Here is a 27,957-nt window from a genome sequence, read left to right on the forward strand (position 1 = left end):
TTATTTAAGTTTTACTTTTAATTATCATTCATAATTAAACCAACATATTATGAACAAAAAGTATAAAAGAGTAGGTAAGCACAAATCGAGTATATCTATACCTCTACCATTAACCAACATGAAGTTTTTTACAGTCTCATTAATTCTGCGGATGTTTAAGTTCATAGGTGTCCACCCAAAGGGACATCGAAATCCCATACAACTGTTTCTGTTTCTTATGAATTCCTTCGTTTATTTAAGTACGATCTACTTGTGCATTTTGGTTTTTGTATTTGAAAAGAATTTGGATTTGTTGAAAATAACTGACACTCTGGAGTCTTTGATTCTACTCTTTCATGTAAGTATATAAATTTTTTTAAATGTATGTATTTATTATGATCTATTTACAAAGTAGGGGGACATTTTTAAATACTTGATTTCCAACTAAAAAAATTAATAAAAATGTCAATAAATTCTTCTTTATATATACTAAGGATTTCCACAATTTTCACTGTACAGTCGAACCCGCTTAGTAGAGTACCGGTTATAAGAATATCCCGGTTTATGGAATATAAATTCGAGGTCCCGAAACGTTTCCATTCCCTCCTTAATAAATTTATCCGTTTATTGGAATACGTATTGATAAAACAAGGTCGCTTATTACAATATTATTCAGGTCAGCGAATAAATTTTTATCTACTATTTCGAATTTCCTAAAAATGTAAATTATGTCTTGTATTATATTATTCGGGTTTGTCAGATAGGTAATAAATATTTTATTGCGTTGTTATGAGCACCAATTCAATCGTTTACCGACAAATTCAGTCGTAAAATAATTTTCTTTGACTACAAACTACATATATTGCTATCCTCGTGCCTGTAAGGGCATCCTCGTGTCATCCTCGTGGTAAATATAAGTCAAATAAAATCAATAAATTTGAACAATGTTGAGCTTTTCCTCTTAATCTATTTCCACTAATAAATTTTCTACAAGATATTTCTGGGATCTTACATCGCTATGCCATTTCAAATATGTTTCTCTCCCTTCCTACCGTTCAAAGTGAATCTCTCTCTCTCTCCTATCGTTTCCCCATTACTGAGGATCATGATTTCTTCCAATATTCCTAACAATGTTTCTCCATTGGTCTCTATCTTCAGCTGCTCTAAGAGCTTCGCAGAATGAGTTTCCAGCTGAATGCTTCATTTGGTCAGACCAGCTAGTTTTTGATCGTCCTCTTGATCTTCTCCCCGGAACGTTTCCAGAAACAAATAATTTCTCCAAAGTGTCGTCACCTCTGCGAACCATGTGACCAAAGAATTGCAGAATTCGTTGCAGACATATATTGTGGACAGCCATTTTTTAATACTGAGTTGGTTTAGAATGGAAACGTTTATGCTATGAGCTCTCCAAGGTATGCGCAGCCTTCTTCTCCAGCACCACATCTCAAAGGCATCAATTTTTTGGCTCTCGCATGCGCAAAGAGTCCAAGTCTCTGCCCCGTATAGAAATATTGAGAATACAAGGGCATTCACCAGTCTCATCTTGATATTCTGAGAGATAGATCTGTCTTTCCAAACTTTAGTTAGGCGACTCATCGCATTTTTTGCCATACCAATATGTCTCCGAACTTCTGTTTCACAGTTACCATCGTTAGTTATACTAGACCCGAGATAGACAAAGGTGTTTACTATCTGGTATTCCTGTAATATGTTAGTCAGTTGAATAGTGTCAAATCTGTCGACCACCAATATTTTTGTCTTAGCTTTATTGATTTTCAGACCAACTTTATTGCTTTCGTACTCAACTCTTTGCAGAAGATCAAACATTTCTTGCTCATTTGCTGCTATAAGTGTAGTGACATCAGCAAATCTTAAATTGGAGATTTTCCTACCAGCTACTGTTACTCCACCGGCCCATCCTTCTAAAACCATCCTCATGACATGCAGCGGCGGATCCAGCATCATTAAGAGGGGGGGCCGATTGGCTAAATTTCTATATACAGTAAAACCTGTTACCGGCCACCTGCCAAAATCGGCCACCTGTACTAACGGCCAGTTTAAAAATTCCCCAAACCAATTATACGTAGACTACAAAAACTGGAAATACCGGCCACCTTTCTATATCGGCCAATGGTTCTTTCATTTTTAGTGGCCGTTAGTACGTAATACAGGTAATGGAGAATGCAAAATACCCTAACAATACCGATTATTATGTCTACTACTGGACTCATTCCGAAGAACCTCCTCGAAAACATAAGAAAGCTGAGTCTCGAAATGAATATCTTTATAAGACCATGCAGAAAGTTGTACATATTACTCTCGTCTGCCAGATGTGTATGAAAATTGTTGGGAGATACTCCAGCCAGCATACCACGTCACCTAGGTCTCGATAACACGGAAAAAGTCACACCAGAGCTCAATCTTTTTGTTACCTCAGGTATCAGGATGAGTAAATTTTCCTTTTAGAGAGAGTGTGAACAGTATGGCTAAATCTGGATAACAATAAAAATAATCATGTAGGCGTAAAAATGTAGATAATACAAAAGTATATTTAAATATTTTTAATTTTTCATACAAAAATGAAATCATTTCATTTTATCTAAGTACTTAATTTGTAATAACATATTGATAACGAATAAAAAATTGAATAAAAAAATATGAAAAAAAAAAATTTAAGAAACGCTTTTCTTTAGTTACGAGTGACCAAAATTAAAAGTATTATAAAAAATCAACTAAAACCAAAAAATAAAAAAAATTGAAAAAATCTTACACATTCGTCAATAAAAGGCATGGCACGTCTTCATCGAATAAACGGTTTTCGCCCCACGCTTTTCTTTAACGAATGTGTTAGATTTAAAAAAAAAAATTTATTTTTTGGGTTTTCGTTGATTTTTTTTATAATACTTTTAATTTTGGCCACTCGTAACTAAAGAAAAGCGTTTCTTAAAAAAATTTTTCATATTTTTTTATTTTTTACTTTTTAGTCTTACACTTTTCAAACAATAAAATATATCGCCATGTTTATTAAAATATATGTATAAAACGTATGATGTACAAACATGAAAAGTTGTCGGAATCGGCAAAAAATTTGAAACATTATTGTTTATTTATGAAGCATAACGTAAACAATTAACGTAAAAAGTGAAATTATGTATAGTTCATATCATTAGCTACAATTTGTAAAAGTTTCAAGTTTCTACATTGTAAAAACAAGAGAATTTAAGCATTTTCCATTAAAATCGTTTTTTTATTTAAACAATTAATAAACAAAAATTCCTTTTTTTTTATTATTCGTGTATTGTTCCCGCGAATGCATATGTCTGCAAATTTTCATTCATTTGCATTGGAGAAAAGGCACTCAAATTAACGTCTTAAGATTTGACGCAAGCTATTGAACTAAATAAAAGCGTTTAAAAAATAAATATAATATGTAGTGAATTATCATTAAAATTTAAAAACCCTACAAAATGAGACTTTATAAGTTAGCAACTTACAGTAGTTTCGGAAATGTAATAATGCATTAACCGAATGTAATTTTCAAAAAATCAAAATAACTACTTTACTTTTTTCAATGCAAACAAATTCATGTCGAAATAGTTTTAATGTTATTTCGTAATGGGAAAGTACATCATGTCATGTGACACCTCATTTAAAAGCGTTTGAAATACTGATTACAAAATTGTATAATACCTACATGCACAAAATTTTGGTCAAATGCTTTTTAAACATTCATTTTTTTCGAATCCTGAGAAAGCTAATACGAGAATTTTTGAAAAATTTAAACGCAGAATAAAATACCATTATTACCGAGGGCCGAAAGTCCATTAGAATAAACAAAAGGTTTCTTGTGAATGATATAGGCATTTGAAATTAAAAATCATACTCAATTTTCTCTTCTTTTTCACCCCTGTAACTTATTAAAATAAACATTATAGAAGTTTTCAGGGACTTTCTCCCTCGGTAATAATGTAATCTTGCATTTTGTGTTTAAATTTTTTAAAAATACTTATTAGTTTTCTCAGGATTATAAAAAAAATTTATTCATTTAAAAAGCATTGGACCGAGATTTTGCACAAGTATTACCTATACATTTTTGTAATCACTATCTCAAAAGCTTTTAAATGAGGTGTCACATGATGTACTTTCCCATATGAAGTTTAAAATTTTATTCATTACCATAATTTTATATGTGGATGATTGCATCCCGCGACATAAATGACTATCTATCGTACTCGTGCATAAATACTCACGTCTGTCAAACGTGATATAGAATAAACTTATATAATATATGACATATATTTCATGCATATAAGACATACATTTTTCCATAAAACTCTCGATAGTAGAATTGGTATTTACTGCATCATCGTTGATTTGTATCGGACGCACTGAAAAATCGCATGACTTGTTTTGAATGCTCTCAGAACTTAAATTTGATCCAAGATCAGTAGGTCTCATAGTATGATCTATCTGATAGGATGTACCTTGTACATATTTATTATCTTCATTACTATTAATATTATCACTATCACCTAAATTACGTTGATTTTTAAAAAAATAATCAGCTATATTGCGACATTTGAATTTTTTACTTTTCAAGTTCTCGGTAGAAGCTTCTTTTCGTTTATTTGACATTTTATAACTCTTCGTAAATCACAAACTATATTAATATAAAAAATAAGAATAAACTCAAAATAATATTAATCACTCTAACAATTTACAAACTAAGATCTGTACGAATCAGTATTAGAGATGTTACTTGCATCGATAGACAAAATACACTAATGACTAATAAATTAATAAGCAAAGGGTGTTCTTTTTTCGTGGTCAGCAATCGTTTGAACATAATACATTTATATTTTCGGCAAATTAATATAGTTTTGCTGGGTGCGCTATTTTCGAGAGATTTTCGAAGAATCCGTTATCTGCAACCGATTTTATAATACGAGGGTGGACATGCTTAGGTATGCGTTCACAGTATATATGTTACAGTTCAAGTTGATTCTCAGTTAGAGTTGACTCCAACTAGTTGGAGTCAACTGAAACGAGCAGTAAAAGTTGATTTTAAAAATTTAAATCAACTTTTACTAGTTGGAGTTGACTCTTCCTGGATCGATTCAGTAAATGTTGATTATACGAGAATCTCAAGTGCATTTTTGATGAGTGTGCGTTTCTTTGTTTTGACCGTTTCAACTACTTATTAGTATAGTCTGTAACGTCGCCCCCGTTAGGTAAATTATTCTGATTCGATTTTTTGCACAAACTTACACAGGGTGTCACGCGGTACCGCGTTCGAAAAATTGTTTAACCAATTTCAGTAAAGTCAGTCAGTAAAGGGACTCTTTATCGAACGAGTCTGATATTACAAGCAGAGGAACAGACGCGTTCGATAAAGAGTATTGAGGTGGTGCGTACAAAATTGTATCGTCAATCATAAAAGACATTAACACTTACTTACAACTTTGAGGAAATTTTTTTATTTTAGACGAAATAAAAAATTCGTATGACAGTAATGACAGATGACTTTTGCATGATGGCCGGTTTTGATGTTTAATCCATAGTTATCAATATTTTATACCTACCTAATTACTAAATCTGTAAAGTTTTGACTTATTTTGTATGAATATAATTGCGAACCACTATAGAATTTTACTTTTTGACATAAATTTTATTAATAATAAGATAAATTTTGTGCAATATTTTTAATAATTAAAGTAAATAAATTTAAATTTCACTCAAATAAATAATCGATTGCTGCCATTGACCACTTACATTCAATCTCGGTTAATTTGATTAATTATCGCGGCAGGTAAAGTAACATTCTTCTTTCAATACAACAAAGTGTTACTTTACTACCGAAAATGAGGGCAAATGAGTACAATAATGAATGATTTTAGTGACGTTTGGCGATAAACAATGATTTTAAACAAATTCGCAAAAATACACACACCGGCAAAATTAGCCGAACACCTTAAAAATGGGACATGTTTGATGTCTCGAGTTTCCTAAATCACTGATCCGATTTGAGTGATTCTTTTAGTAGGTTATAGCCTTATTATTTAAGAATATCGTTGTAATAATATTGTTGCTAGACTGGTAAATATCATTTTATACCGGGTGTACAAATCATGCTGTGTTTTTTTCTTAAAGTTTGGAACACCCTGTGGAATATTCTAGCACATGTAAAATATTAAAATTAATACTCGATTGTAGATTTAGGCTTTCTTAACATTTTTCTTTTTGATTCATTTACTTATGTGAGATAATAAAAAGTTATGTGCGTTAACAACTATCCATGTTTTTCATCAATAAATCCTCATAGTAGGGAAGGAAACTATACTAAATTTGCAGTTACTCGAGCTTTATGGGAACCTATTGGATTGTGAAGAGTATGTGCTAAAATCAGAAAAAGGTTAAGTTAAATTTTCCATAAAGTGGGGGACTTTTCATTTTTTAATTTAATTTTCCATTTGAAACAATCATTTTTCTCCGATTATAGCCCTATCTATCCATAATTAGAAAAAATGTGTCGAATAAAAGTTGATTATTTTTACGTAAAGAATCCAAATCTGCAATAAAAATTGGGGGCTCCTATTTAGGATTTTAAATTAAATCCCCCACCCCACCTCCGTAGAGGTTCGTGACAACCCACGGAGAGGGGAGGGGATAAATTAAAATTTTTAAATACGAACCCTGCGATATTTCGCGAAATGAACATCAGATCGTAAAACGGCAAAATACACCTATTCAATATTTTTCAAAAATCTACCGAATGGCACCAAACACGACCCCGACGGAGGTGGGCTGGGGGGTTTCTTTAAAATCTTAAATAGGAGACATCTTTACAAACTGCAAATTTAGCATACTTTCCTCCCCTACTATGAGGATTTATTGATAAAAAACATGGCTAGTTGTTAAAGCACATAAATTTTTTATATTCCAACATAAGCAAATGAATCAAAAAAGAAAATGTTAAGAAAGCCTAAGTCTACAATCGACTTTTAATTTATTTTAAAATATTATATATACTAGTACTAGAATATTCCACAGGGTGTTCCGAACTTTAAGAAAAAAACACAGTATGATTGTAACACCCGGTATAAAATGACATGTACCTGTCTAGCAACAATATTATTACAACGATATTGTTAACTAATAAGGCTATAACTTACTAAAAGAATCACTCAAATTGGACAACAGGTTTAGGAAATTCGAGACATCAAACATGTCCCATTTTTAAGGTGTTCGGCTAATTTTGCCGGTGTGTGTAATTTTTTCACTTCGTACAATTTTTTTAGATCCGTTGGGCCTTTTTTTCTCTAAAATTGACTGTTGTCGAGTTACTAGCGACTTAGAATTTGAAAAACGCCAAAATAACCATTTTCAAGGTTTGATAACTCGGTTAAAGATAATTATTGTGAAAGCTGAGCGAGCGGCCGTGGAGTAACGGCATAATCGCTGGCCTCATACGCCAGTACACGTGGGTTCGAGCCCTGCGAAAGTCAAACCATTTTCATTTCCAATAATGACACGAGCCGTCTCACCGTGCCTCGGAGAGCACGTTAAGCCGTCGGTCCCCCTGGGCTAGTGCACATCGACACTAGTTACTTGAAACAGCGTTAAAGATGTAATTGGCGCCGGAACTGTCCGAAAGGCAAAAATGCCATACGATACTATATATTATGAAAATCAGAAACTAAAAAAAATCAAAGATTAAAGCTACCTCTATAAGACCCTGAAGAAATTTTTGTCATTATTTCATTAATAAGATATTATTTTTAATTATCAACAATGAGCTCTAACCGTGTATTGAGGCGGCCGTCAATGTGAGTGCGAGTGAGATTCACCATAGGACGGCTGGAATGGTGCATCTCTCTAGCACTCACCATTGACGGCCGCCTAATACGCAATTAGCGCTCATTGTTAATAATTAAAGATAAAGCTTAGTAATAAAATAGTGACAAAAATTTCTGCTGGATCTTGTAGAGGGGGCTATAAACTTTGATTTGGTCACTTTCTGACTTTCATAATAATGGATTTTAACCGAGTTATTAAGCCTTGAAAATGGCTATTTTCGCATTTTTCAAAATTTAAATCGCGTATAACTCGACAACAATCAATTTTAGAGAAAAATCACAAAATACCTTTTTTTGCTCAGAATAACCCAAATGATCTAAAAAAAATTGTTCGAAGTGAAAAAATTATTTTTGTGAATTTGTCTAAAAAAAATTGTTTAAACAATTTATCGATCAAGGTACTGCCTGGCACCCAGTAGATTTGTTATAAGGACCTCTTTTTGAGTAAGTTTGTGCAGAAAATTCGAATCGGAGTAATTTACCTAACGATGGCGACGATACAGCCTAGACTAATTAGAACATATTCAGTAACATTTAATTTCTAGAATCGGCTGTTTGTGTGAATCAGAATCAACTTTTACTAAATGGCATTGGGAAGAGTATACTTTTCCTAGTTGGAGTCTACTTTTACTAGTAAATGTTGAATATAAATCTTAATTTTATATTTATAATCAACTTTTACTGAAACCAGCCGTTAGAGTTGACTCCAACTAGTTGGAGTCAACTCCAACTGGATAATCAACTTGAACTGTAACATATACATTACATATTTGTTTAAATATGCTTATTGTAATCATTTTTAATTTTTAATGTATACCTAAGAATTATAAATTACTCATTTCCGAATACATTGGCGTCACTGGCCCGTTTTAGAGAAGTCCCATACTAATAAAATATATTTATATGTAATTCACATAATATTGTAATTTTAAAACATGTATAATTATCCATTTGAAAAATAAATGAATGTTTTTGTAATCTTTATACAGTAAAACCTGTCAGTAACGGCCACTAAAAATGAAAGAACCATTGGCCGATATAGAAAGGTGGCCGGTATTGCCAGTTTTTGTAGTCTACTTATAATTGGTTTGGGGATTTTTTAAACTGGCCGTTAGTACAGGTGGCCGATTTTGGCAGGTGGCCGGTAACACAAGTTTTACTGTATTATAATTAAAAAAAATAAATCACTTGGGTTGAGAGGGGGGGCCGATCGCCCCCATCGCCCCCCCACCTGGATCCGCCACTGATGACATGTTCACCATAAATGTTAAATAAGTCAGGTAACAACACGCATCCTTGTCTAACACCTCTCTCGGTCTTGAATTGGTTTGAGAACTTCTGATCTAGTCGTACTGTCTCTATATTAGACTGGTACAGATTTTTAATAAGTGTCACCAGGTGCGTTGGTGCGCCCATTTCTATTAAAATTGACCACAGATTTGTCCAGCTTACACAATCAAATGCCTTTTGGTATTCAACGAAGCATATAATCATAATCATAGGTACTTGAAATTCTCTAGACTTTTCAATGAGTTGTCTCAGGTTCAGGATTTGTTCCCTTGTACCTTTACCCTTTACAAACCCCGCTTGTTCCTGAGGTATTTGGTAATGTAGATAGGTTTTTAATCTGTTTTTGATGATATGCAACAAGATTTTACTAGCATGTGTTATTAGTGACAGTGTGCGGTAGTTTTCACATCTGGTAGTAGTTCCTTTTTGAAGTTATTCTTCTTTAGGCGCGATGCGATTGAGAGTAAAATTTCATAAATCTGCGCGAATGCGCACACAGACAGTAATAGTTCGTTGCTAATCTTTCAAGATGGGTATGTATGTATCTGTATCAGCGCAAATAAGTCAATAAAAGAATATATTAGTGTTTTTAGTAAATGTGTTATTTATTATAATTTTTGGATTTGTCTTTCTCTATAGTAAGATAATAAAATATTACGTAGGTATAACTTTTTTATATGTCTATTTATCACCGTGTTGTGTAATTATATCCGAAACTTACGTGTCATTTTAATAAGCTCGGTGGCCTAGTTGGTAGAGCGTTGGGTCAGTGATTGGAAGGTCGCACCGGTCGCGGGTTCCAATCCTGGACGATTCATATTTTTTTTTAATTTTTTGTTGTTTTAATAAAAAATTTTTGAAAGTGGTAGATAAGAAAGTTAGTTTAATATTTAAATAAAATACAAATAACCCGTTAAGTATATTTACTCGTTGAAATTATATAATAGAATAACTTCTTACGTGCGTACAAAGTACACACACATTCTTTTTTTGTGTAGTGGGATATAAACTGAAGTACACCAATCACATGGAAATTTTCCTGAATTCCAAACAGCGACACAGATAGAATGGATGATATGTAATCCTTTGTCACCTAGTAACTGTAGTATTTCACATGGTATTGAATCAATGCCTGGGGATTTATTTCTCTTTAGTGATTTAATTGCATCTTTGACTTCAGCGAGTAAGACAGTAGGTTCTCTAGGGTAGTCAGAAGGCCACTGATTTTCTGCTGATACCTCGTTATTTTTATATAGCTCGCTACAGTAGTTTCGCCATGCTTCCAATATTTCATCAGTATCGGTCTTTAAATTACCTTCCTTATCTCTTACAGACCACGTTTGAGGTTTAAATTCTCTGGTAAGGAGTTTGATCTTCTGGAATAAGTCCCTCGGTTCATTTCGACAGCCATGCTCCTCTATCTCTCTGCATATTTGAGAGATGTAATCAGCTTTATCTTTGTGGCACTGTTTTCTGATTTCTGTCGATAACGCTCTGTATTCATCGTTTATTCCGTATCTAGTTTCATGTTCTTTTCTGCGTTGAATCACAGTCCACGTATTATTGGATATCCATGGCTTACGGCCAGTGGAAACCGCTGCCTCACAGTCTTTTGCAGCCTCGATTACCTTATCTTTGAGATAGATCCAAGTGCTCTCAGGGTCACTATCTACTTGGTCTAAAGAAAGAGCATCTTCCAACAGGTTTTGTTGGAAGTCATTGATTTTTGATGGATTTAGAGACATTACTTTTCTCTGGGGTCTTCTTTTGGGGACTTTAAAACGAAGTCGAACGTTCAATACCAGCAGTTGATGATCGCTTCCACAGTCTGCGCCAGGATATGTTTTACAGTTGATGAACGACGACTTCCATCTTGATCTTATTAGGATGAAGTCTATTTGATTCCTTGTTCGTTCATCTGGGCAAAGTGAATACCTACGTTAAATTATTTCATGTACTGTATATTTCACCATATTAATCTAGCCTTTTAATTTCAGGGACTCTTAACATTAGTAGCTGCGTACATGAAGCATGCAGAGATACTAGATTTAATACGTGATATGAGAAACTTTTGGGAACCAGACGATGTACAAGACGAAAATGAAAGAAACGCTAACTTCGCTATATTAAAAACGGTCAAAATCATATTTATCTACTTTTTATGTTTCGCTGTAATCCCTTCATCGTTTTTCTATTTCAGACCGTTCATTTTACGAAAGAGAGTGTTAGCGTTCAACAGTTATATTCCTGAAAGTATCCCTTATCCTATATTGTATCTTCTTGAGACTTATGCCTTTGTTGTGATCGATTTTTCCTGCATGGCTTGGGATGGGTTCTGTGCCACTGTGATTATTGTGGCGTATGTGCAATGGCGAATCTTAAATCGAGAGATTAGAAGAATGTTGGAGCTCAAAATTGAAAGTGAAGAAGATAAAGAAATATTGAGGAAGAAAGTGAAGAGATGTGTCGATCACCATCACTTTTTGTATAGGTATTAGATAAAGCATTTTAAAAATGCTCATTTACTTACTTATCCGTTCCTTTACCTTTATTTTGTTTACACTTCCCACATCCCAATCGATATTACCTACTTCTTGTCATAAATATCTTCTTCAGTGAGGTATCTTTTTTCCATTTCCACCTTTATCTAGGATGCCCTCTTTTCCTTCTTCTTTTTAATTTTCATTTCCAAATTCTTGTTCTCGTCTCGTCTATCCTTCGCATATGTCCATACCAGAGTAATTTTCATTTTCTATTTCATCATGTATTGGCTCATTCACATTAATTAGTTCTCTAATTCGTTCATTTCTGACTTTGTCCATTAGTGTTAATTTGCAGCTTCTTTTTCAAAACATTTTCATTGTATTTATTCTGCTTTAAATTGTTTTATTCGTCACCACGTCTCTGAGGTATAACATGAGCTTTCCAATTAGTCCAGAGAAATAAGATTTTTCTCGTGACACATCCCCCTCCAAGCCGAAACCAAATTTTTTGAGTAGTATGAACATCTATGTTAATAACCTATATGTTTCTTGCAGTCGATTTTGATGATATTATACATAGTTATAAACAAATGAAGATCAAAAAACGGTAAATTTTCGCTTTTTTCGTCTATTACCAAAAAGTTAAGCATTTTAAACATATTTGAGAGTGAAAAACTCATAAATTGTATAAAAAAACTTCAATATGGCGTTCACTGAATATGTCTATCCTTATTGGTTGCTTAGAAAATTGCAAAATAAATCATAAATTTTGAATTTTTATAAATATTCATAACTTATGTAAAAATTAACTTAGAACCGTTTTATTACACAGAATGCTGAGACTTCTTATGCTTAAATTGTATTTTAAATTTCAAAGCAATTGGTCTAATAGTTTAAAGGTTATTTAATTTGTTTATCCAAAATTCATTTTTTTGCAACAATGTAAGTCAGAAAATTATGAGGTTACAGTAACACTTCGGACAGTTTATGAAAGAAGAACATTTATACTATTAACTTAATTTAAAAAAAATGACAAAAAATAATTTTAAACAGTGTGAAATTATTTTGCAAAAACCTGTCGATTTTTGCTTACTTATAAACAATTAGAATAACTTTTTAACCGTTATCCGTAGAAAAATTATTTTTTCATATTTGGAAAGACTGAATTTTTATACACGTTTAGAAAGAAAAACAATTGTCCTAGGACAATTAGGGACGAAGTTAGCCCCCCGTTTTTTTAATTCACATGTTCTTGCAAAATAATTTTGCAATATTTAGAATTATTTTTTGTCATTTTTTTTAATTAACAATAGTGTAAATTTTTTTCTTTCACAAACTATCCAAAGTATTACTGTAAGAAAAAAAATTAATTTGGGATAAACAAATTAAATAACTTTTAAACTATTTGACCAATTGCTTTGAAATTTAGGGTATGATTTAAGCACCAGAAGTCTCAGCATTCCGTGTAATAAGAAGGTTCTTTTTACATAAGTTATGAATAGTTATAAAAACTCAAAATTTATTATTTATTTTGCCATTTTCTAAGCAACCAATAAGGAGAGATATATTCAGCGAACGCCATATTGAAGTTTTTTATACGATTTACGAGTTTCTTACTCTCAAATTTGTTTAAAATGCTTAACTTTTTGGTAATAGGCGAAAAAAGCGAAAATTTACCGTTTTTTGTTCTTCATTTGTTTATAACTATGTATATCATCAAAATCGGATGCAGGAAACATATAGGTTATTATTATAGATGTCCATACTACTAAAAAAATTTGGTTTCAGCCTGGAGGGGCATGTGTCACCAACAGCATAGTTTTTTTCCTTATTTCTCTGAACTAAATATTGTCCTAAAGATTCGGAGTTTAGTTTTACTTATAATGTCGTCGTTCCAAATAATCGAGTGTAATTATCGTGTTATTATCTTTCCTTTCTTTATTTTATTTATTATATCCATTTCACCTGATTCTGTATTTTTGTTAAAGTTAACCCAAGTATTTTTATTCATTTATTTATTTTTTACTGAGTCGTTATTTACTTCCAGGTCTCCTGCGGTTTTTCAATGTATTGCGTTTTATCGTAATTTATTTTTAATCCCCAGCTTTCAAATTCTTCTCCCTGCTTTTTTATTATGTATACTATGTAGTCTTTGTCTTTTGCTAAAATTATTTGATTATCGCAAACAAAAGTATATGTACTCCCCTCTGTCCACATTACTTGTCACAGTCTTTTAGTGTTTCATCTATATAAAGCTTTAATAACTTTAAATGAGGTTGGGGGCAGGTAGCATCTATGAGCAAATTTATAGAAAATATACAGGGTGTCCCGAAAAGAATGGTCATAAATTATACCACACATTTTGGGGTCAAAAATAGTTCGATTCAACCTAACTTACCTTAGTACAAATGTGCTCATAAAAAAAGTTATAGCCCTTTGAAGTGACAAAATGAAAATCTATTTTTTTCAATATATCGAAAACTATTAGATATTTTTTATTGAAAATGGACATGTATCACTCTTATTGCAGGAACATCTTGAAACAAAATTTTAGTGAAATTTGTCCACCTAATAAAAAATTTATGGGGATTTTGTTCCCTTAAACCCCCACAAACTTTTTTGTACGTTCCAATTAATTGATTATTGTGGTACCATTAGTTAAACACGACGTTTTTAAAACTTTTTTGCCTCTTAGTATTTTTTCGATAAGTCAGTTTTTATTGAGATGCGGCTTATTTTTCAATATATTTACGTAAAAATTGTATGGGGGGTTTGTTCCTTTAAACCCCCCAAATGATTGTGTACGTTCCAATTAAAGTATTATTGTGGTACCATTAGTTAAACACAGTATTTTTAAAACTTTTGCCTCTTAGTCTTTTGTTCATAAGTCACCTTTTATTGAGATGTAGCTTCTTTTTCAAAACATACCTAAAAATGTAAATTATAAATAAATTTTCAGATTATTAACAGGTCTCTATAATCGTACTTAACCATATACAAATATGTGGTGGATTCGACAAATATTCAAAATATCTCGATAAACACTGGCTTATCGAAAAAGTACTAAGAGGCAAAAAAGTTTTAGAAATAATGTGTTTAACTAATGGTGCCACAATAATAATTTAATTGGAACGTACACAAAAGTTTGGGGGGGTTTAAGGGAACAAAACCCCCATAAAATTTTTATGGGGTGCACAAATTTTACTTAAATTTTTTTTTAAGATGCTGCTGCCATATAAATGCCACATGTCCATTTTCAATAAAAAATCTTTGAGAGTTTTCGATATATGAAAAAAAATCGATTTTCATTTTGTAACTTCAAAGGGCTGTAACTTTTTTGTGTGCACTATTGTATATAGGTAAGTGAGGTTCAATCAACCTATTTTTGGCCCCAGAATCTGTGGTATAATTTATGACCAATCTTTTCGGGACACCCTGTATAATGAGTACATGAGCGTCCAGGACGAAAACCAATACTTCTTTCTGGACTTTCTGAAGCAGCTGTTCCTCCATCCTTTCTTTAAAGGGGGGTAAGGTTTGAAATATTTAATTTTTTTATTATTTCAATTAAAAGTGCATACTTTCAAGAATACTCTCTGAAAATTTCAAAATAATCAGAGTAAAATTACCAGAGATGCAGCTGTTGAATATCTCTACCTTCGACTCGCTTCGCCGTGACTTCGCGCTAGCACGCTTGAGCGTAGTGAGAAACGTTAAACAACTGTTGGCCTTGTCAAAAGTTTAACTCATTTTTCTCAAAACTGCTTTTTCAAATGCGGTGGACATTGTAACTGAAAAACTACTCCGCCGATCTACCTGATATTTTGCACACATTTTTTTGAGACATTTCATGAGCTAACGACGTCGAGATATTTTTCTTTTTTTGCTTATTTTTTGTTCAACAATAATAAATCTGTTGATTTTCACAAAATTTTTATCAAAAATTTCATTTTTTTGATTTCTGAGTGATACCAAAAATTCAAAAATCATTAAAAATAAAAAAACTCGACGTTGTGACCTCGTGAAACTCATAAGCTAAATAAATCTTTTTGAAATTTTTGTTTCGTATGATCTAGTGACGAGTTCTGATGTCCACCGCAAAATCCATTTTTTTGTGAGCTGCCCGTCAAAATTTGTCACCAATGGCTTACTTTTCAATATTTTGGATTGAATTTGTTTCTAAATATTCTTTGAATTATACTTAATATGTTTATTTAATTTAAAAATAAAATAATTATACCATAGCTTCGAAAAAAATTCACAAAAATGTGCTTGATAGGTTGATTTCAAACCATACCCCCCCCCCTAATGATTTTACCATACAGCCTATCCACAGAAGGCGTGACGCATATTCTCCTATAATTATCGAGGTCTTTTTTGTTTTCGTTTTCCTGTATAGAGTTTAAGTTGTCCATTTTCCTTTTATCCGATAGTTTTCCATGAAATAAGCATGTGTTAGGTATTTATTTTAAATCTTAAGACCGAAGGGACATGTTTTAGCAGTTCTTCAGATATGTAGGTCTCCAGGGCCAGTTGCTCTGTTATTTTCATCCTTTTTAGAACATTTTTTATTTCATTTTCAGATATATCTGCAACTTGTGTTTGTCTGCATCTTATTTCTTAAGTTATGTAGAGTACATAATTAAGTATCTTCTAGGTTTTTCTTGTCTGAACTCTGTCGTATAGCTCTGAGTAATATTGTACCCATTAGTATATTCATTGTATTGGTTCTATCTTTATCCTTTTATAGATATTCTGTCTTAAGGTCCTCAACGTCTTCCATGATTCCCTTACATTTAAACTTTCCATTGATCTATATCTTCACTTTTTTGCCAAAATTGTTTTTTTTTTCTCTTTTATGAACAATGTTTATTAAATTTTTAGGTATTCGAGTAAAATAAATGATATGATGTCCAATATATTATTGATATTTCTTGCTCTTACTGTGTCAGCCAACTGTATTGAAATTTTTAAAATTTCAAATAAGTAAGTATAAAATAACAAAATGTATACAATTTCTATGTAAATAAAATTAATTTAAAACACCGTTTTAAAAAATTGTTTATTCTGTCTGTTTTTCTTAAAGTGATTTTAATTATTTTGTCCATAACCATATTAAACAGAAAGAAGCTAAGGCTATCTTCTTCTTATTTCAAACCACCTCTTATGGTGTTTTTCATACTTTTTGCCTATCATCGTATGACCCAATAGTCTGGGCTAATTAGCAAAATACAAGGAAAAGTTATTTACCAGCAATTTTATTGCTGGAATCGAATCTTACGATTCTATAATATATTAATAATATAGGTATGCAAAGTCCGCAGATAGTGTGCTACTTTTTTTATAAACAAAATGGCGCCCGAAAATCGTGTTTTTTTTCAATTTTTGCTCTATAACTCCAAAGATTTTAACTTTACACCAAAAACACTCAAATAAAAATTCACCGCAATTAAATTCTGCATAGAGAATTGTTTTCTCCGATTCACTTCGACTAAAACTTTCCCCGGAAAAAGCGGGTTTTTCCAACAAAATCTTTAATTTTCAACAAAAATTTTAGATAAGTAATTGTTAATCAATAATTAAATAACTTGGTAATGCAAAAGCCCTTTTCGTATAGATTATAATTTCAGGAGCCGATGGAAATTGAATGAACAGTTTAGCAACAATTGAAATGTTAATTAAAAATTTACGGTCGCTATAATAACGACAATAATTATGATGCATAAGAAAAGCTATAATTTTTTCATAAAAAGACACTACAACTATCTAATGTACTTTACAGAATTTAAATTGGACTATTTAAGCGGCCTCGGGAATATTTTAAAATTATACACAATTTTTTGCCTTATAAACAAATAGAATATCTGGGTAAGTATTAAACTAAATTAAATCTTGAAAACGGTATTCGAAAAGCAGCGGCAGGGCACTTCTTTTAAAAGAAAAGACGTTTAATTATGACGAGTGGTTGCTGAGATACAACCGGTCAAAGTTGACCGGAATTTACGGCAATGATATAAACAATAGGATCATAATTTTCAAATCATCACCTTTTTGTTTTTGTCCTCTTTCTCCACACCAATTTTCATATCTTTAAAGTACTCATAATATATATTATTATAATAAAAACTATCAATAATACGTGTGAAAATTGCCAAAAATAGCAAAATTCCAATCAAAAATTAGGTTGGAGAAAATGTAACCCTCAAAGTTCAAAATCGGTATACGTTAAAAAAATGCATTTTCTCGGCTTTCCATGGAGCAATTTCCTTCATTCTTTTTTTGTTCCGTAATAACTCGAGTAGAGCCATATAACTAACGCATTATTAAATGTCAAACTTGCTTTTGTTTTGTTATAATAGATTAATTTATTTATAAGAACAGAAAACTACATATTTTTTCCAGTTGTAGGCTTTTTTTAGATAAACTTACTACAAGTGTACCTTTTAAAGTTAAAAACATAAATATTCTCATTTGAAAGTTGTATAATTATTTAAACAATTTTTATTTAAATAAATTAAAATTTTGTGTTATAAATAAATTAATTTATTTTAACAAAACAAAAGCAAGTTTGACATTTAATAATGCGTTAGTTCGATGGCTCTACTCGAGTTATTAGGGAACAAAAAAATAATGAAGTTAATTGCTGAATGGAAAGCCGAGAAAATGCATTTTTTTAACGTATACCGATTTTGAACTTTGAGGGTTACATTTTCTCCAACCTAATTTTTGATTGGAATTTTGCTATTTTTGGCAATTTTCACACGTTTTTTCGATAGTTTTTATTATAATAATATATGTTATGAGTATTTTAAGAATATGAAAATTGGTGTGGAGAAAGAGGACAAAAATAAAAAGGTGATGGTTTGAAAATTATGATTCTATTGTTTATATCTTTGCCGTCAATTCCGGTCAAATTTGACCGATTGTATCTCAGGAATTACTCATCATAATTAAACGTTTTTTCTTTTAGAAGAAGCATTTTGCCGCTGTCTTTCAAATACCGTTTTTACGATTTAATTTGGTTTAATAATTCCCGACATATTCTATTTGTTTACAAGCCAAAAAATTGTTTATAATTTTAAAATATTCCTGAGGCCGCTTAAATTGTCCAATTTCAATTCTGTAAAGTACATTAGATAGGTATATGTCTTTTTATGAAAAAATCATAGCTATTCTTGTGCATCATAATAATTTTCGTTATTATAGCGACCGTAAATTTTTAATTAACAATTCAATTGTTGCTAAACGGTTCATTCAATTTCCACCGGCTTCTGGAATTATAATCTATATGAAAAGGGCTTTTGCATTACCAAGTTATTTAATTATTGATTGACAATTACTTATTTAAAACTTTAGTTGAAAAATAAAGATTTTGTTGGAAAAACCCGCTTTTTCCGGGGAAACTTTTCGTCGAAGTAAATCGGAAAAACACGTCTCTCTGCAGAATTTAATTGCGGTGAATTTTTATTTGAGTGTTTTTGGTGTAAAGTTAAAATCTTTGGAGTTATAGAGCAAAAATTGAAAAAACACGATTTTCGGACGCCATTTTGTTTATAAAAAAAGTAGCACACTATCTGCGGACTTTGCATACCTATATTATGAATATATACAATCATAAGAATCGATTCTAGCAATAAATTGCTGGTAAATAACTTTTCCCAAAAATGGCCTATTCTCCGATAATCAGCCCAGACTAAAGTATTAAATTTTCCTCTCTCTTTCCTCTCTATTTCTCTGTATTTCTCTCTTTTTCTTGTAGGATGTTAGGATGTTGGCGACCATCATGGCAATCTGTATTTTGCACACTGCTGCTCTGAAAAGCTTTGTGGTTGTTGTGTCGGACCACGCACGTAGATTTGTCAGCCAGATAATCCTTCGCCTTTCTGGTCCTCGTTTTTCTTCTAATTTTCCCTGTAAGATTAGTTGTAGAAGTCCATATCTTTCACTGTTCCTCATGATGTGACCGAGGTATTTGATTTTAGCTATTTTAATTGTGGTTATCAGATCTTTTTTTCTATATCTAGATCTTTTTCTAGATAAAACAAAAAAATTTCTAACAAACAAGTTGTAATTATGTCAGATTCAACGTCCTCGGTATTAGCTCTAGAAAACTCACGTAAACATTTATTTAAAAATAGCCTTGTCGTCAAAATTTTAGAAAACCAACTAAAGCTACTGGAAAAACAGACTTCTGTAACTTTCGGCTGGGTAAAGGGACACATTGGTATTTCCGGTAACATGAAAGCAGATTTTTTTGCTAAAGAGGCAATCTTAAAGGGATCGGAAATAACTTGGCTAGATAGAAGCGATCTAACAGCTACTCGTAAGAAAAGTCTGAAAGAAAATTGGGATATTGAGTGGTACGCTTTCTGCAATCAAAGCAACAATCTCTACACCAAAATTCATCCTATTTTACCTACTGTGCCTTTTGCGCTCAGAAGTTATCCCAATAGAAATATATATTCCATTTTTATTAGATGCCTCTTTAATCATGCCACTGTCAAGACATACCTCTATCCATTTAACCTATCCGAATCGAATCTTTGCGATTGCAATGGATATGTTGATGATATTAATCATTGGTTGTTTGAATGCAAACATAATGATGATGCAGTTAAGTATTTGATGCACAATCTGATTCAAGAACAAATACCTTTCACACAAAATAATGCTTCTCTTTTATATTTGCCTCGTCGAAATTCTAAGATTAAACAAATCATCTGGGAGTATTTAAAAAGGACTAAGAGGAAAATTTAACTTGCACTGAATGAGTCCGGTTGAATGTGTTTAGCAATCATTATTGTTTGTTTTATGTTTATACTTTTGTAATATTGTCTCCCTGTGAAATTTTATTAAGTAAATTTTACAGGGAGGTAATAAGAATAAAATTGTATAAAAATTTATATTGAAAAAATTAAAAAATAAATAATTAAAAAAAAAGAAATATGTATACAAAAAATTAAAAAAAAAACAAGAAAAAGGAAAACAAAAAAAATAACAAAAAATATTAAAAAACAAAAAAAAATAAAAAAGTATAATAAATTATAAAATAAAAAAGAGAAAGAGATTAAAAACACAAAGAAGGTCTAAACCTCCGCGATGTCGAACCGGGTAGAAGCCTTAGCGCTGTGTTAAAAAAAACTTATATAAACTTACGTCATAGAAATCGGCCCACCTAAAAATTTGGTCATTTTTGAAGTCCCGTATTTCCTAAACATGTTGGCCGATTTAAGTAATTTTTTTAATATGTTATAGCCTTATTCTTTAACAATATCGTTATAATAATATTATTGCTAAACAGGTGTTATTTTATACCGGGTGTAACAATGATAGTGTGTTTTTTCCTCAACGTTCGAAACACCCTGTGGAATGTTCTAGGGTATATAAAATATTGAAATTAAAACTCAACTGTAGCCTTAGGCTTTCTTAACAGTTTGCTTTTTGATTCATTCGCTTATGTTGGATAATAAAAAGTTAGGTATTTTAACAACTAGCAACATTCTTCATCAATACAGAGTGTTTCTAAATAAGTGCGATAAACTTTAAGGGGTAATTCTGCATGAAAAAATAATGACCGTTAGGCATATAATCATATGTTCGCAAATGCTTCATTTTCGAGATACGGGATGTTGAATTTGTTCGTACAATCTGACGATTTATTTATTGCTCTAAAACCGCATGAGATATACAAATTAAATTGGGTAGGTTTTAAGAGGTAATTATTGCGCATTTTTTGGCATACAGTTAAGAATTTTATATTCACCATTGGCGTGCATACGGGTAATATGACCGGGTAATATGACCCGTATGCACGCCAATGGTGAATATAAAATTGTTAATTGTATGTCAAATATGCGCAATAACTACCTCTTAAAACCCACCAAATTTTATTTGCATATCTCAACCGGTTTTAGAGCAGCAAATAAATCGTCAGTTTGTAAAAAAAAATTCAACATCCCGTATCTCGAAAATGAAGCATTTGCGGACATATGTTTATAAATAAAACGGTCATTATTTTTCATGCAGATTTTCCCCTTAAAGTTTTTCGAACTTATTTAGAAATACCCTGTATTGATAAAGAACATTGCTAGTTGTTAAAATACCTAACTTTTTTATTGTCCAACATAAGCGAATAAATCAAAAAGCAAAATATTAAGAAAGCCTAAGGCTACAGTTGAGTTATAATTTCAATATTTTATATACGCTAGAATATTCCACAGGGTGTTCCGAACTTTGAGTAAAAAACACACTATCATTGTTACACCCGGTATAAAATAACACTTAACTGTTTAGCAATAATATTGTTACATCGATATTCTTGAAGAATAAGGCTATAACATATTAAAAAAATCACTTAAATCGGCCAAAAGGTTTACGAAATGCGAGGCTTCAAAAATGACCAAATTTTTAGGTGGGCCGATTTCCATGCACGTAAGTTTATTTATTAGTATTAAGTATTAGTATTTAGTTTTTTTGTCAAGTTCATTATTTGTAAATTAATTTAAGTTGGAAGGGCCATGAATGAAGGGCATACCTGCCGGTCAATTTAATGTTTCCACCCCCCTTTTTGGTTTTTTTGCTTTTTATTGATTTCAGTATCTACCTATGTATGTATGTGCGTGCATAAGTATTATACAGTTCGCATATGTACGTAATCTTATTATATTTGGAATATTGTAGCAAACAGTAATTTAGTATCTATCGTGGCTGAATGGATCAAGTAATCCAAAGCCAATAAGGAAAGAAAAAAAAAAGATTTTTTTTGTATCCTTTTTTTATCCAATATCCTTTTTTATCCAATTTTCTTGCAGGTGGCGTCTGTGAGAATCCACCACCCTCTATTTCTCTCTACTTCCTTTATTTATTCTGCCAATTATTTGCCTTTACTTTTTAAACCTAGATGTGTTGTTCAACACTGGTTTTAATTTTTAGGTCTTATTCAATTGCTTGTTTGCCATTTTTCATCAGTATGTACTTGGGTTTGGCTTTATTTATGTCTAAACCGTATTTTTTGCAGCGTTTATGAGTCTTATAGATATCTCTATAACTTAGTTCTTTGCTCGTGTTATTGTAACCAGATAGTGATCATACGCTAAGTACTGATGTCATAAATAGTGCAAATTTTCACTAAGAATTTCAGCATTGCAATATATTTTTTTTATTTTAAGGCCACCCGTTAAAGAAATATTATTATGTGTAACCTATGTGGGAAGCTTAACAAACGAATTCGTTATATTTTACTGTATTCCTGGACAGCTTTTGACATCCGAGGTAAGTTGCAAATATTTGAGGTAAAAATGTACGTTATGTAAAACTTATTTCTGTTTTTAATTTTCAGGCTGAAAGAACTGACTTCTACTCTTACTGTTCAAACTGGTACGAAAGTGGAATAATCTATAAAAAATCAATTATGAGAATGATTTGCATGATGAGTCGTCAGAAAGTTGTTATAACTGCTGGGAAAATTGTCAATATTGGTATGGAAACTGGACTGCAGGTAAGACAGATTTGTGATCCATTCTTTTTCTTGTAGTAGCGTCTCCTATCGGAGGTTGGCTACCATCACAGCAATCTTAACTTTGTTGGCTGCAGCTCTAAACAATTGTATTGAACTGCACCCGTACCACTCCCTTAAATTTCGCAACCCGGAAATCCTCCCAGTTCCCATATTTGTCTTTCCGGAGATTTTTCCTTGGATTATGTGCCTTAGCAGGAAGTACTTATCCTCTCTCATTATGTGGACTAGATATTCCAGTTTTCGCGTTTGTATGGTCTTTATGACTTCGCATTCCTTCCCCATTATCAGCAAAACATCTTGATTTGTTACTCTCTCTCTGTCCATGGTATTTTCCACATTTTCCGGTAGCACCACATCTCGAATGCCTCAATGTTTTTGATGTTTATCGTTTTTAGTGTCCAAGCTTCCATGCCGTGCATTAGAATGGAAAAAACATAGCACCTTGACATTCTCGTTCTCAATTTCAGATTTATGTCTCGGCAGCATAGGAACTTTTTCATTTTGATAAATGATTGTGTAACGTTACAAACGTGACATCTTTGCTATTTTATGTTGTTCTGAAGCTATTTCCTTGTGGCATTTTTATAATCAACTATTTATAACGGGAAATAAGCCACAGTTTTACCAAAAAAAAAATATTTATTAACGTTTCGAAGCCCAAATCGGGTTTCGTTGTCAAAATACAAAATACTATTAAAATAAAACAAACATGTTGTTGCTAAGTAAAAAAATTCTTCTAATAATTTATTTAATCTGACTCATTTATATTGGCAATTCAGACGTATATTATACATTTTAAAGTAGAAGACTTTAAAATGATATCGCCAATATTTATGAGTTGCATTCCTGGGACGACTTTACTAAAAGATAGTTCATTCGATTACATGAAATCAGTCCCAACTCAAGAATATCCGTCGCAAAAAAATCATAGCATGTGATCTGTCTTTAAAAAGACAACCAAATGCAACGATGACTGTAAAATTCTCGCGTTAGAGATTCCATAGTAAATCACGAGGGAAAACCAGGAAAAAACCTCGTGATACTATCCCGACATCGTAAGTATTTGATCTTACATTTAATCTACCTTCAAAAAACTAATACCAAATTCTGACTTTAATATGTTTAAATTATAAATAATATTATTATTACATAGATATACAATAAGTAATACTAAAATATAAAATTAAATATTTAATAAATATTTTTTTAAAAAACGTTAATAAATATTTTTTTTTAGTAAAATTGTGGCTTATTTCCCATTATAAATAGTTGATTGTTATTTTATGTTTAAATAATTATTTTACTTTATTTTCTTTAATATTTCATTAGTAATAATTTTCTTGTATTTGTTTTACCTGTTTTCTTCGTTAAAAACTCGTTGGCGCCCTCTTTTATTATACTCTATTTCCTATCTCTATTTTCATCTAAAATCTAAATAATCATACGGATCGTACTTCATAATATTCTTACTCTGTAGATATATGTCTTTCAATACGGAACATGGTTGCCCATCTACTCATACTTTGCGCTGTCATGTCAATGAGAGTGACAATTAGTAATGGAGGGGCAAAATGAATATATTTAAAGATATGAGCCCATAAGTCCCCATCTATTTCATCAGACCATATTCTCTTGGGTTTTTGGGAATAAAACCACTTTTCTCCCTCCGGAAGCTTCAAGCATCCTCAAATCGCCAGCGATGCAAGAACGAGGAACATGACATCTAGACTGCAACCAAATTATCCAGACTGCAACGACCAACACCTGTAATCCTGGTGGTCCTGAACACCTAAAACACCAGAGCCAGTTGCAGATCCAACAGCAGTACCATTCGACATCAAGAAGTTACCATCGAACCAGATACCAAAAGCCATAAGTATAATCTACAAATTGTTAGTTTTTGGCAAGAATTTAAATATATTTGTTAATGAATTTAATAGGTCATATTTTTATTTTATCTTTATTGAACAATAAACATAATTGGTTAAAAATACTGTTTTGTTTGCTTCATTCTAAATTTTCAGAGTTCATATCTAAGATTAGGACAAGACGAACACACACCCTGAGAAACTGAGCTAAGCTGGGGTAAACGATGGCTATCTTGGTTGGTTGAAATATTATTTTCGAATGGTATTTTAATTAGCGGGGGTAGTCCATGAGTCTTTTTCGTTTCACTGGCGCCCAACTGCAACGTGGGCTAGCTGTCTCGCTATTTTTTTAATTGATCAATAAATTCTTTTTGAGAAAGATCAAAGCGAGAAATTGATATTCTTGCTTTGTCTGTGATCCATAGCGAGGTTCTATTTTCTTGTCTTTTCACTCTAATTGAGTTCTCTACTTTTTGTTCATCATCATCATTAGCCCGTTTTAAGTCCTTTTATCCTTTTAAGTCCTCTACATTCCAGTGTGACGAATCCTTTTACTTTTACATGTCGGTTTATAACGTTCTTCACCGTTTATAACGTTTGTAATCAGTTTATAACGTTTTGAGACCAATCGGCACTTCTTCCGGTTGTTCCATAGATCCTCTTCTTATTTCTGTCTTTCAGCTCTTTGTAAATTTCTTCGTTCCAACTTTTTCTCGGTCTACCTAGTTTTCTCTTTGCTTCTGGTTGTCATTTCAGTATTTCCTTTTGTATTCGTTGTTCATCCATTCTTTGTGTATATCCGAACCAGGTAAGTTGTTTTGCTGATAAGTCATCTGTGAGTGATCGTTTAATTTCCATTATTTCTCGAATGCCTTCATTGGTAATCCTTTTTCTTCTAGATCTTCCTGCTGCTTTTCTCCAAAAATCCACGTTTATTGCTCTCAACGTTGCCAGTGTTCTTTCTTTCAGTTGCCTTATCTCACAGCTGTGTAGAGTGATATTTTTCACTCTAGTCTCATATATTTATCCTTTCTTTATTTTTTTGCTGATGGATTGGTCCCATAAAAGGTTTTTGAACATTGTGATGGCTTTTTTGCCCCTGACGCATTTCTTTCTCGTGTGAAATATTGATATTTAGATATTTGTAGTCTTAGCAGTGATTTATCGTGGTTATGTCGTCTAATATGAGATCTTTTTGTCCTCCAATGCACAAGTATTCAGTTTTCTTTTTATTCACTTCTATACCCCATCTTCAACGAATTTTCGGTCAATATTGTTTAAATCAGCGGTTCTCAATCTGTAGGTACCACTGGTGGTACATATATATTAAGTATTATTTGCAGTGGTACGCAAAAACACAGCCAAAAACAGCACCACTATTATATTTAATTAAACTACCTAACTAGATTACCTCAGTTAGGTACCAAAAAAAATAAAAAGTATTCTGTGACACATAACTCTAAAAGTTTGAGAAACACTGATTTAAATCATCATAATATTTAGCCATTATTACTTGATCGTCTAAAAAGTTGAGCGTATACAGTAGTATTGGTGAGTGGCATATTTTAAATAAAGTGGTCAATATCCTGGCTTTAATCCTTTTGATGTCAGAAATCCTGTTGTTATTTAATTTATTATTCTAAATTAGAAATAAGCCACAATTTAACTTGATTTTATTGACGTTTCGACATCCACACCGGACGTCGTTATCAAAATACAAAATATTACTAAATTAAACAAAAATGTTGTTGCTTAGTAAAAAAATTCTTCTAATAATAGTTTATTTAATACGACTCATTCATATTGGCAATATCATTTTAAAGACTTCTACTTTAAAATGTATAATATGTTTGAATTGCCGATATGAATGAGTCGGATTAAATTAAATTATTAGTAAAGTTTTTTTACCAAGCAACAACATTTTTGTTTAATTTACTAATATTTTTTATTTTGATAACGACGTCCGATGTGGATGTCGAAACGTCAATAAAACCATTTTTTTTTTCAAGTTAAGTTGTGACTTATTTCCCATTTAGAATAATAAATTACAAAAATGCCACAAAGAAATAGCTCCAGAACAATACTGTTGTTATTTGTGTCCCTGTTTTTATTTTTGTTATGGGTTGACGAATACTTATTATGGGTTGACAGATATCACGAATAATTTTAGAGATACATATTATTAAATATTTTCAAAAATAATTTTTTCAAAAATATTATGTAATTTTCTTTTTGTTTTAGACATACAAAGTTGTCGTCTCATATTATATGTTCTTACGGACTATTCAATCATCACAGTAGAAGACGACTATTCTCTAATCTTGCGCATCATTTAAATTAAATAAATTTTCACGGAACACACAAATTAAAAATGTAACAGCACTACACACATTGTTAAAATATATCAAATAAACTAAAAACTCACTATGATAAAATTGTTGAAGATTTTACAGCATTAGTTTTATTTCATTTCTTGATTACTCTCTCTCTCTCTCTCTCTCTCTCTCTCTCTCTCTCTCTCTCTCTCTCTCTCTCTCTCTCTCTCAAACAAAGAGATATCCTAAGCCTACTCCTATATAACTAGAATGAACGAGAACGGACTAGTAAAGAACGTGACAGCAGATGCCAAAAGACAGGGGAAAAGAAGAAGGGGTAGACCTAGAAAGGAGAGAATGGAACAAATCCAGTAAATCAGGAACAAGGGAGGGAAAACAGTGCAACAGATGAAGGGAATGGAAGGAGACCGGAAGAAATGGGTAAAAGACGGATAGATGATAGCAAAGTCCGACGGTATTATTGGGCATAAGAACAACGAGAAGAAGAAGAAGAAGATTACATACTCTAGTAGGTTTGACTTCTTCCTTATTACACAACAGTGGGTATTTTCACACAAAACGTAACAATAACAATTTTTTATTCTGTGCCATTTTATATAGACCCTCTAGATATCATATGAAATAACA

General features: G+C 31.8%; 1 protein-coding gene across 1 annotated transcript; it reads left to right on the plus strand.

Moving 5' to 3' along the window:
* Positions 1-27,444, plus strand: LOC126881729 (uncharacterized). The gene is made up of 6 exons (XM_050646188.1): positions 1-337; positions 11,123-11,616; positions 16,493-16,594; positions 22,777-22,879; positions 22,947-23,105; positions 27,236-27,444. The coding sequence occupies exons 1-6, from the start codon at positions 50-52 to the stop codon at positions 27,293-27,295; spliced, it is 1,206 nt and encodes a 401-aa protein (XP_050502145.1). The 5' UTR covers positions 1-49; the 3' UTR covers positions 27,296-27,444.
* Positions 27,445-27,957: the final 513 nt, after the last annotated feature.

The sequence above is a fragment of the Diabrotica virgifera genome, chromosome 3 (genome assembly GCF_917563875.1).
Source record: "Diabrotica virgifera virgifera chromosome 3, PGI_DIABVI_V3a".
In the NCBI taxonomy this organism is placed as follows: Eukaryota; Metazoa; Arthropoda; class Insecta; order Coleoptera; family Chrysomelidae; genus Diabrotica; species Diabrotica virgifera.